The sequence below is a fragment of the Erpetoichthys calabaricus genome, chromosome 1 (assembly GCF_900747795.2).
Source record: "Erpetoichthys calabaricus chromosome 1, fErpCal1.3, whole genome shotgun sequence".
In the NCBI taxonomy this organism is placed as follows: Eukaryota; Metazoa; Chordata; class Cladistia; order Polypteriformes; family Polypteridae; genus Erpetoichthys; species Erpetoichthys calabaricus.
Window position 1 is genome coordinate 278,213,277 of NC_041394.2, and position 12,461 is coordinate 278,225,737.

Here is a 12,461-nt window from a genome sequence, read left to right on the forward strand (position 1 = left end):
ACATAACTAGACATCAAGATGAGTTAAACAGTATATGTTATGGTTTTCTTATACTGGTGAGTCAGGAGGTGCTGGATAAAAAAAACTGAAGTGATTTCAAAGCATTCATAATTCATATTAACACAAACTAAAATATAGAAAGTAAAGAACCCAAATATAAAAATGTGACTCTCTTGATACGTCATATAGCATAAGGACAAATCAGGAAAAGGGATATCTAGACACAGACACATCACTTTGCAATATGCTACATCCTATTAATGCATTTTGCCATTTACAGTATTTGTTTTTTTCTTTACTGGAAATTTCTAATGTTTCCATGGATGGCCATAGCCTTATGATATGATGCTGTGGATCTAGTGAAATGTGTTTTCATTTGATGACCCAATGGCCATTTTCCACATACAGAAAGGTCATAAACATCATAAGATCACGGAAACAATAAATAACATTCTCAAAATCAACTGATCCAATTCAGGGTCATGTGGGCACAGTGCCTATCCCAGGAGCATCAAGCATAAGGAGAAAACAAACACTGTACTGTGTGGCAGTTGATTGCAGGGCTCACTGACACACATACTCATAGTCACACTCACAGAGAACTGCCAAAAGTAAATGAAAACCAAAGTCAAAACCAACGCTAACCACCATTCAAATGTACCACTTAGTTACAATAGTAGGCAAGATTATTTAAAATCTATCACACAGCAGATCTTTAAGGTCTAGTTTAGGTCATTCATGTATGTAATTTAGAGTCCTCCTTAAACAGAAATACCAGCTTGTTGACTTATCTATTTTGTGCCTAGGAGAGTGTAGAAGCAAAAAGCCAACAGAAAGCAAAAGCTGCTACACAAGTCTCACTTGCCTGCTGTTCTGCTAATATACCAATGAGATTGATTGTATTTGTTAAATTTATACTTGATATAAAATAAGAAGTACAGGTTTTATCAGCAATTGCAGGTTGAACTTTTTATGTTTATTAGAATTGTCAGAGCTTCTTTGCCTTTCTTAAATGTTATTTTCATCATAGGTTTTTTAACATTTTAGATTACGTATTTTTTGCAATTTATATTGTACTCCATGCATTGTGTGATCATTAGGAGATAGCTGGCTGAGGCAAACACTCACTTCTCATCACACAAGACCAGGTGAATGAAACAGGCTTGTGCAGGTTCAATCTACGACATTCAATTTTAGCTCATTACTGAGACTAGTGCATGAAACCTGTTATAGGTTTTTTTTTTTTTTATAATCACATGTTGCTTTCTTTGTTTCCAGCTTTTGTCTGTTACTACTACATCATTTTGTGATATAGCAACACTTTTTTTTTCATGTAGTAGCTGAGTTGTGGCAGCCATAATTCAGGCCTACAGGCGTTTTTCACTCAGCGAGGTCTTAGAGGCTCAGCAGAAACAAAGCAAACCGTGAAGGCTTCTTGTTATGCCAGACAGGTAACAGTTATATGTGGGACAGATCTGGGTAGACAAGACCATTGCTGAAGACATTATCCTACTGTGTGAAAAGTGTAATATCATTTTACTGCAAATAAAGGAACAAGGGCTTGATCAGGATATTGAAAATGACCATCCAAATTTGCTAAACACATTTCTAAATGCTATATTAGCTTAGGAACTTGGGAACTAGACTTCTTTCTTTCAAATAGCACCTGTCTTACTTTTAAGTTGATTCATATGAGAGATCCCAAAGAGGTGTGTGCATATTCCAAAAAATATGATTGGTTGCCTTACAGTTGGAGCTTGTAATGGTGGGTGCAAGAATCGCATCTCTAGAGCATCATGTTGACACAAGGAAAACCTTACTCAAACACAAGGCTACTCATAAGGTGCCAAAGACCCTTTTCACTAAGGACATCGTTTCAGTTGCTGCATAATACAATGATAGTTTTGAAGTTCTGGAACTCCTAGATAAAAACAGTTGCCGAACTATCAACTGATTATCATTTGATGTTAAGCTAGCCTTTAAGGTTTGGGCATCATATGGACAAGACATTTGACTGGACAACATTTTCTTAGGAGTGTTTTGAAGAAGGTAATGATACTTCAATCGAACAGCTGCTGATCTAAATTGGCTGATTATCACTACAAAAGACTCGATTGGAAATCAGAGTACGAAAAATAATTTTTTTAGCATCTCCTTTTCTAACCTGTACAGTAAATTACTTGTTTCGCTCCTTTAAATGAAGTATTAACAATGATTAAGCTAGCACACTTTTTTTTGCTGCCAACTTCCTGTAAGCAGACAGTAGTATGGTCAACTTTACCAGAGAGATGGAGAGACAAAAGTTTGGAATTTTAGCCTTTAGTTTAAAGAAAACAGAGTAATAAATGGAGAAAAGGGAATCAAAGGAGGCAACCTGTGCAACTACACAAACAACAAGAAAAGTTACTTTAATGAATTCAGGTCGTTTTATTTTGTCGTTTAATTAAAACAAACACTGCTTGTCTGAGTTTGGACATTGAGTGAGCTTGTATTAAGTACAGCAGTTCACATTTTCAAATAGAAAAAGAATTTGAAATCACTGCTTGGTAAACAATAGACTTGTTAGTTTAACAGCAAAATTTGACCATTTTATTTATAAACTTATTAAGCAAGTTATCCTTGCATCTTCTTGATAAATATCTTGTGAACATCTGGTAGATTTGTGATTTTTTTTAAGGCTGGCACATTGTTTTTACTGTTTGTTTGTGTGTGTCATACAGTATAAGTTTTGATAAGAAATAAGTACAGCATAATGAAAATGGTAATCCATTTTTATAATTACAGTAATCCCTCGCTACTTCGCGGTTCACTTTTCGCGGATTCACGACTTCGCGGGTTTTTAAATACAAGTGATTGCCCACCTATCGCGGAAGTTATGTTCCAGACCCATCAGCAACAGGAGAAAATCCGCGATATAGAAAGACCATATAAATAAACATTTTTATAGTTTAAGCCTTCAAATACCCATCCCACATGCTTTAAACACATGTAAACTTATAAAACACACGTTGTTAACACATATGATATGTGGATGTCGGGCTAAGGATATGAGTAACATCTCACTATTATAAAACATTTTAACTTCACGCAAGACAAGGCAGTGAGACAGGAAAATTGGTGATGTACAGGCTTTTAAATTATTGACAGGCAGAGCGACAAGCAGCACAAAGTCCACTTCTCCTTAGCGTTCATTCAGCTCCCCACCCCCTTGACAATGCGAAGTGGCAGGAGCGTACTGCGCCTCCGGGGAGGGGGGTTTGAGCGAACGTGCGTTCAGCCCTCACACACCCCCACGCCTCCTAATCCTTCCGAACGCGCAGAGCGACAAGCAGGCATTTTGGCAGAAGCAGCACAAAGTCCATTTCTGCTCAGCGTGAGTTCAGCTGCCCCCCTTCACAAAGTGAGTGCAGACACATCGACGTCTGATCGCTGCGTGCAGTGTTGGAATGTAGAAAGTGTTTAAGAGCATAGGAAGTGTTTATAAGAGCGTGAGAAAGGTTAACAAGAGAGTGAGAAAGGTTTATAAGAGTGTGGGAAGGGTTTATAAAGCTTTAAAATATGTATAAATAATAAAATAAATATAGGTCGCTACTTCGCGGATTTTCACCTATCGCGGGGGGCTCTGGAACGTAACCCCTGCGATAGGTGAGGGATTACTGTACTCCTCAATCATTAGGAATGCTGAGTTTGTAAATTGAAAAAAAAGCCCCCAAAATGTATAAATATAGTATTTGTATATTTTAACAGCAAAAAAGCTGTAATGCAATTAATGTTTAAACAATGATTATATGTAAGTGCATGTATATATACATTTAAGTATTTAACTGCCAATAACAATTAAATCAATGTGAGAATATATATTTTTTGTTAAACAAATGGTGAAAACTACTTTTTTTAAATTAAGCTTTAAGATAGTTACATTACAGAAGAAATTAAACAAGATGACAGCTTGCAAATATAAGCATTTTATTTTCTTTTATGACATATCTATTATAAATAAATATTTTCTCTAAATATTTTAATAATTAAAAAATACTGTATTTTAAGAGAATTTATTTTAGTATTTTTATAGTCACTGAACCATAAGACTACAGAATTGAATTTTTTAACAAAAAAAATTAACAAGTAACACCTGCACTCTATAGTTTAATTATTACAATATTAAAAGTTCACATTTAATATACGTATAACATAAAGCTTCTCCATATCTGGTTATGCAAAAGCTGAAACATTTTTTAAATTGATACAAAAAATAACTGGAAATGGTATTGGAATCAGCCAATTCAGTAATGTGAAATCAGTGATCCGTATCAGCCCTAAAAAAACTTGATCGGAGCACCCCTACCAGAAGGCCCCTATTTAGCATGGATTTAACTCACCTACTGCAGACATTCTCCTGCATCTCTCTTTCTGTGGAGGTCTAGAATATGTTGTCTAAAAGGATACTTGTGAAGACATTGACAGGAGAGATATCTAAAAGTTGACTAGGGCTATGACAATCCCCAATGCTAAAATATGTAATGTTTAAAAAAAAAGAAAGCCTTCTGTATCGTTTAAACAGAAGGATCTGTGGATTTGACCAAGTGATTTTTGAAGGCCAAATGGATAGCTAAACAAAGGCCAAAAGTTGGAGGGGTTTGGTGAAGCCATGTAGAATAACTTATGGACAGCTTAAAATCATCTGATGCTGGGGCAATTCTCAGCAAGGCTATGCAAGCATTGACATTGACAAGACAATCTAGTAGATATTATCCTGAGTTACAAGGAGCATTTGAGAATCTCCTGGACCCAGAGAATGAAGCCTATTTAGTACAACAATGTAAGAAGCGCCTGCTGAGACTTGATTAATTTTTGCTGAAGCCACTGTTTAAAAAACTTCACGATGACAAAACTTCGACTTTAGATGACACTAGGCCAAACATGCTGAAGGCATTAAATACTGTTGTTACTTGGCTAACACATCTGTTCTATGTAGCCAATAAGCTGTCCTAAATTCCTGTAATAGTAGACCAACTCCTTGATCTCATATGAGTTCTGTATTTGAAAGGAGGCATTCTGTCACTCATGACTATAAAAGTTTTGTGGATCTGAAGAAGACTTAGGGTAATTGGGCAACAAGCGTTAAGCCCTCAATCATGGTGTTAAGCTAAATGTGCTTAAATTGGATGTAGGAGTTCACTAATGAGTGAGCCTTAACTGTTTATGATTCTCAATAGCAAAGGTTGAGGGAATTCTGCAGTAGAAAATTTTGTAGTAAAATTCTGCAGTAGTAAATTTTGAAAACAGGTCAGAAGATGAACCATAGGTATATAAACAAGTGTAGTGAAAACCAAGAAAGACACCCTAATAAATGTGTAAACCCAAACATGAACCAAAATCAAAGTCAAGAAACAGTCCTAAGTGCATAGTCAAAGAATTTGTCCTGAAACACTTTAAAAAGCACAAGAAGTAGTAGTCAGGATTGGATAGTGAATGTACTGAGGAAGCTGGCTTAGGTATCATCGCTTCAATAATGTCATTCAATGTGACCTCCAGTTCCCATTACCTAGCATTCTGCATTTGTGTCCTTGCACAAAATGGTGACCCCCAAAACAAAAACAAGAAGGTGTTGAGGTAAAACAAAAATAATAAAATAAATAATTTATATTCTGCCATAATTCAGATCCTAAATAAAATTAACTGAAAAATTGGAATCTTTATATTTAGAAAAATAGAAAAGGTTACAGAATAATATGAGAAAAACTTACTGAAGTACAACAAATTGTAACTGCAGTCTTCTATTGGACAATGTATTGGTTAATCTACAATCCTATGCACAGTGAAGTATTTTGCACAACAACTGCAAGAATGAGACTGTAGGTTCAAGCAGTCAAAATGAGGTTTATTAAAAGAAATACACTTCAAACTCTATCATCAAGGTATGGAGCTTGACAACAGCATAAAGACCTTTAAGTTGATTGACTGCTCTACTGTGGTGTGGCGGGTCCACAGCTCAAGTTAAAAAGGCCACTTTTTAAATAAATAGTCACCACACCCACGGCTTAGAGAGGGGTGTGGTAGTGTGGCTGGAGCAGGTTCCCAGGTGAATTTGTGATGCGGGCGGTACTCGCTTAAGTGCACAGTTGAGGAGTCGTCTGCATCCGTAATTGATGCCGGGAGCTGCTAATTGCCACACCTGATCCACGTCCCTGTGATAAATAATCGGGGCAGCTAGGGAAAGAAGAAAGAAAAGACGGACGGAGGTTAAGAAGGAGATAAGGCAGGAAGCAGGGAGGAGAAAGCCGGTGCGTGAATGAGCAAAGGTGCTCGTTGTAGAGAACAAATGCAGGTGAGCAATGAACCTGGGTGTTTGGCTGGCACCCCGGGAGCAGTCGGTAGTGGTCACTCCTGCTGAGCATTAGTGAGGAGTGGAAGTGACCAGAAGGAGGATGGCTTGCCGCATAAGGCCAAGAAGGCAGCAGGAGTCGGGACTTGGGAAATGAACCCCCCAGCGTGAGCGCCCTGGTCGCTGGGGAGCCCATGTCACGGTCTGGTGAAGCCCACCGGAGCCAAGGATCAGTGAGGTGAACAGACCAGAAGAAGACAGCAGAGAGAAGGTCAGCTGCAGGTAGGGTGACTCCCCTGGTGTATAGCCTGGATGGGAGAAGCAGGGGAGTTACCAGCTTTGTTTTTAAAAGGATGGCTTCCAGCCATTGTTTTAACCTCGTTTTAAAGGATTTATTTATTGTGTTAACCTCCACAGTTCACCTGTTTTTATTGGATTATTTATTTAAAGATTTTGAGACACTGCACTATTTATTTGGACACTGCTTTTGATTTTGTTGTTTTTAATAAAAGCACTTTGCACTTTTTGCACCATCCCCTTGCTTCATTGCTGTGCCTCACTGCCTAGCTCATCGGTGACATTACTGACAGTGTAGTGTTCAAGGGCTCCCAGAAGGAAGATGGGAGCATGGAGTAGAACCCGCATCGTCACATCTACAAGATTACAAAGAGCTACTTGGGGTGCTGTGGACATGCCTAAAACACACTATAGGTAACTATCCAAGAATAATCTTCCAGGAATTTACTACTAAGGACGCCCCAGATAAAGACTTTTAAATAGTCTTCTGTTTGTATTACAAACAAGGTTCTCAGTATATTATCATTAGGAACAGGAAATGAAGGCATGGTAGATAGAACCTCATGAATCCATCATCCTAAATTTCAACCTCTGTCTGCATGGATTTTACACATTCTCCCCATATCTGAATAGGTCTTTCTCTGGGTACATGCAGGTTAGGTTAACCATTTCTTTTAAACTGACTATGTGAAGGTGCGTGCATGAGTGGGCCATGGTTTCCATCACTGCACCTGGTTTGAGAATATTATGTTAGGTTGCAAAAGTCTGCCAATCCCCCAGAATAGTCGAGTTAATCCAGAAATGAACCAGGTCACAGTACCCACAGTGACCTGTAGAAAATAAAAATGGAATGTCACTATTCTACATTCATACGCAAATTATGTATTCAAATGTGCAATCACTCAACCTTTCCATCACTTGAATGCTACTAGTATACTTCCACATATTTTATCAGCAGTTTTGCAATAATACTAACCTCATGATTAAAAAAAAAAAGAGTTTAAAAGTATCTTAATTGTTCATCCATCTGTTTATTCTTTATTTTAGTAACCCACTTATTCTAGTACAGTGCCACTAGAAGCTGAAGATTATTCCAATAGTGTTAGGATTTACACGTCACAGTTCAACAAAATAAAGTAATATTTTTTTCTTACATTTTTCCTCTTAATTCTTGTTTGTTAATTTTGAATTGTTTCAATTGTGCACAGCAAATTTGGAATGACTTACTCTAGCATCATGTATCGCTAGATGGGGTGGTCTTCATGTATGTATATTTATGACATCAAGTGGTCCAGTCATAAGGTCACTGCGGTTATATTTAATGATGTTTCGAAAATATCCGTCCTGGGTATGACATCTGCATCCAGCCCTGCAAACAGGTCCTCAAACTTGCAGGGAAACTTCAGGGGATGGTGGCACTCCAGCCACTGTAAAAAAAACCTCACACTGTTCAGTGTGGTGTTCAGATGTCACCGATTGCACAGCAGCACTCGGATCCCAGTTTGGGTAGTTCGTCATGTGGGTGGGTGGGTGCAGCAACGTGCTGTAATCAGCACATGCTCCCAACCTCTCTCTCTCTCAGAGAATATCTGCACATTGTTTCTAAAAGCAAAGACTTTATGATATTTTCAGGCTACTTCTTTTTTGGTTTTAGGTTTAAACTTTTTTCCCTGCTAACTTATCTTGAGTTTGATTTGTTCTTTTCTTGTTATGTTGATATTCAACCAAAGTGATGTAGGGTCATTTAGGCCATACACAATATACTGAATATTTGTAATTACTTGTTATTAATAAATCTTGAAAATGGGTACATATTATGAATGATATATATAATGAATGGAATGAAGATTAGCACTATTATTAATTGATTCCTTTCACTTCTAAAATCTATAGAAGTCCAAAATGTCCTGTGTGGAGCTAGCCTCAAACCTCCATGATGAAATGCAATGCCACTTAAATTTAGGTTATGTAACGATAATCACATACACAACAATTTATCTTTGCATGTTTGTAATGCTACCGATTTAACACTTTTACATACAGGGCCCAGACATTCAGCTACATGTGTCAAAGGAGTGGACAGCTAGCCAAGGCACAGCATCTCTACGTTTTGTAGCATTCCAAGTGTCACATGTATATTGGGAAACATTTGCTAGCAAGAGCATTACCTGACTGGTGCAGAGGGAGCTATAGTATAACCAACAAGAAAATGTTTAACATGATGTAAGTTACTTATGGTAAGTTTCATGCAGTATCCAGTTCAGCACTGCAAACTACACTTTCTTTATTCACTTCTGAATTCAGGTCTGCGCTCACACAAATGTGTCTTACTGTCATACAAGGAAACTGAGCAATATCCACAAGAAAGATGATAGCTGACTCTCAATCACATGTTCAAAATCTGTCATATGACAGGCTATATAACATACTGCTGAATGACCCTTATGTGATCTGTGTATTGCAGTTTGCTAATGTCATATGAGCAATAAGAGCTACCCATGGAAAGAAATATGTTCAGATGGGCAAGCTTCCTCTAAGAAGCACAGAAAAACAGGTAGTGAAGCAGAAGCCAGGAAGACAAGTGGGAACCCCTGCAGTAAGAATATATGAAAAACCTTGGTGTACATTAGAAGACAGAGATATCAGCTAGGATAAGATGGGAACTAGTGCCTTTGCTTTTCAACTACTGGTACATAAAACTACAGCCTGATAATGTGGAAGTGAGCAAAACAGACACAATATTAACTATACAGGGAAATAGTGACAATTTGTCCATTGCAATGCACGCATAGACATACCATGAAAAAAAATCTGCCTATTACAGTGACTGCATACCATACAAGATACGCACACACACTCACACTGGACCAGTTGACCAGTGTCAGTCAATCTGACAGAATGTTTTTTAAACTATGGGTGGAACAATTTACGATGAGGACACAATGATAATATGCAAACTCCACACAGGGACTCTAATCTAAAATGAAACAGGGTGTCAAATTATTGTGTGACAGCAATGTTGTACTGCTATTATTTAATAACAATAATTAACGAAAACCTAAATATGGATGCCACAGTGGTACTGCAGCTGCCTCACAGCCCAACAGTCTAGAGCTTGTCACTGCTGTAATTTAATCTTTTGTGTCACCTACATTTTCCTTAAACAATTGACATGTTTACAAAGTTTAAGAAATAGCTTATTCTGTACAGAACTAACACAGTATAATTTGAGATCTTGCTCACTGCCCACCCACGCACACTGGGCTGTGGTGCAAACAGCTGTAATTTTAAAATGGGTTTAATAACCCAAATGAAATGCATTTGGCTAAACATTAAACATTACACTGCAGTTCAATTGCAGCCATGAAAATGCTTAGTTTGCAGCAGTCAGGTTCTCATCTGATATGGCATACCTATACTTACACATTTGAGCTTTACTGCATAGCCTAATTTGGGGGATTAGTTTCTGTTTTATGACATATTTACTTTACCAGACACTGTGCTTATAATATAGTAGACGCAGCAGCTGAATATATAGCTTCCTAAACTAATTCATTGCTGAATCCATGGTCTATCTTGCATTACAAAAATATTTAAACTTTTCTGTTAACTAACTGATCTAAAAAGAATATGGTAAGTATTGTTGAAAAACTACAGAAAGTTCTGCATTCTCCATATTAATTAATCCATTCTAATTTTTCACCTTTCACAATCAATGTTATCCCAGAGTGTCTGACCCAATTATTACAACACAACAGTATTTAAAAAACAAAGATTGTATGTATTATTGAATCTAAGGCTACAACCTGTAATTTAAAAAAAGGCTTGGATCCTAACACCTTGTGATTTTAGGTGCAAATCCATAACCCCTAAGACTCATAAAATAATATTTCAATATAAATGATAAAAGATCATCACCTTCCTGAACCCAAACAACCTATCCACTTTTTCTTCACATTTCTCATTTGGAATGCCACCGAAACAGCAACTAAATTCCAGTCCTGAATCTTTCAGAGCTCCTGTCAAAAATTACCTTAAGGTGATCACCTTCATCAGCATTTAATCTTTGACCTGGAGAAATGTTTTCTTTTTTAGAGGACATCTGGCTAGAAGTGGAGGTTTTCATAAATTTGTCTGAATTTCCCTGCCACATAGGTGCTTCCTGTACTGTTGAATCTGAACAGTTCAAAGAGTTCTGAGTTTTGGCCTGAGGTGAGTTCTGATTTTCAATGGCAGTGGTCCCACATTCTGAGACATCCTCAGGGCCATTAGATTTGGAACTAGAGTCGTTTGTATCTTCCTGTACGTTATTAGTTCTTTCTGTTCCCAGCAAGTCCAGGTTCAAGAGAGGCCTCCTTGTGCTTTTTCTCATTCTCCTTAGAGTTGGAGAGGTTGAAATTCTAGCTGGGGCTTGCCTATCAAACTGATAGAAAAGTTTCGCCCCTTCATCAGGCTCAAAGGACTGAGAATTTCTTAATTTTGAAACCACGCTGTTGTAATCCCACTTGTTTGGCATCGTAATATGGGTCTGGGTTTCCTCGTCCTCAAAGTCAACCGGAGACGTTTGTGTTCCGGTGCTAGTGAAGAGGTCAGAAGCGTCACTTTCTGAATGGGAAGCATTTAAACTAGTGGCGCTGAAGGCAGATCCACAGGCGTCCGCTTCACCATCTACACCGGGCTGCATGTTTCCTTCTCCAAAAGCATCAGGATAAGAACGTACAGGTAGCGCTGGATCTATAGATAACACTTAATCTCTCATTGTCCCTCTGTGTATGTGTTTTTTTTTAATTTGTCTTTTCGTTCATGCGTTCTTCAAACACAGTCTTGGGTAATCCTTGGACTTTCCTCAAAACAAAAGATCGCATTCTCGGTGAAATCTCCTTCACCAAACGCCCCCACCCGCTCCGCCCAGCAGAAGCATCCCAAATAATGCGCTCCAGGTCTGCCTCAGAGAAGACTCCCGAATCCCAGTCGAGGCGCATTTAGTCGCGTCCCTTTGTTTAATGACTGCAATCTCAAACCAGCGCGGCGATTGAGCTGAACCTTGGACGCTGGAAACGCCCGTTTTGTTTTGATATTCCTTCCCTGGTGTGGCCAGCACTGAGTGACGCGCTGAAGATGACAACACCATTCACTCTCATTCTAATTCTTATTAAGTGCAAGCGTGCAGGTGTGGTGCTGTACCTGCCAGCTCATCTTGCCGCATTTTTAGCATTCCGACTGCTGAAAAGAAAACCACTACTATACGGGAGAAAATGAGCCCCTGAGCGGGCTTAGGAGCAGTCACGTGACACGCGCAACGCCGCCCGCTGTCACCTGTGATTTGCCGGCCCCACCTGCACACGTAACTCTCTCTCTCTCTCTCTGTCAGTCGGTCTTTCTTTTCACATTTTGGCCGTGTGCTGCATTCTTACCGGAGTTCCAGAAAAGAGCAGCAAAGGTCACTGGACTTGGACGCAAAGATCGGTGGTGAGAGCAGAAGATCCACCACAGATAATCGTCTTGCCAACGGCTAGTCACACCCTGGGCATACGTCATAACCGCCTCATTACACTCTTTCTTTAGTATTTTATCTGGAGCGAAGTACACTAACAGTACACTAAAGTAAGTGTAGCACTATTCACTGAATGAAAAATAATTTTGGACCAACAGTAAACGGTGATCTCTGGGATGAATACCTGTGCCCGGTGTTGTCCGTGTAAAGTATTCTCCATCATCCCGTGTCTGCTTTTGTTTCCTCGTTGATTAATCAGTGGATGGGAATGGGCAGCTAGCTAAGTCAGTAGATGTGCAAGCTTCTCTAAACTGGCCTGTGGATGGAGCCGCGTCCAGGCTGGTT

At 38.7% G+C, this 12,461-nt stretch overlaps 1 protein-coding gene across 1 annotated transcript in view; it reads right to left on the bottom strand.

The window, feature by feature from the left end:
• Positions 1–12,062, bottom strand: part of plekhg7 (pleckstrin homology domain containing, family G (with RhoGef domain) member 7) — a 100,426-nt gene extending 88,364 nt beyond the window's left edge. Inside the window, exon 1 of the mRNA XM_028815482.2 lies at positions 10,656–12,062. Coding sequence (XP_028671315.2) covers positions 10,656–11,306 — 651 coding nt within the window. The 5' untranslated portion in view covers positions 11,307–12,062. The remainder of the gene's footprint in view (positions 1–10,655) is intronic.
• Positions 12,063–12,461: the final 399 nt, after the last annotated feature.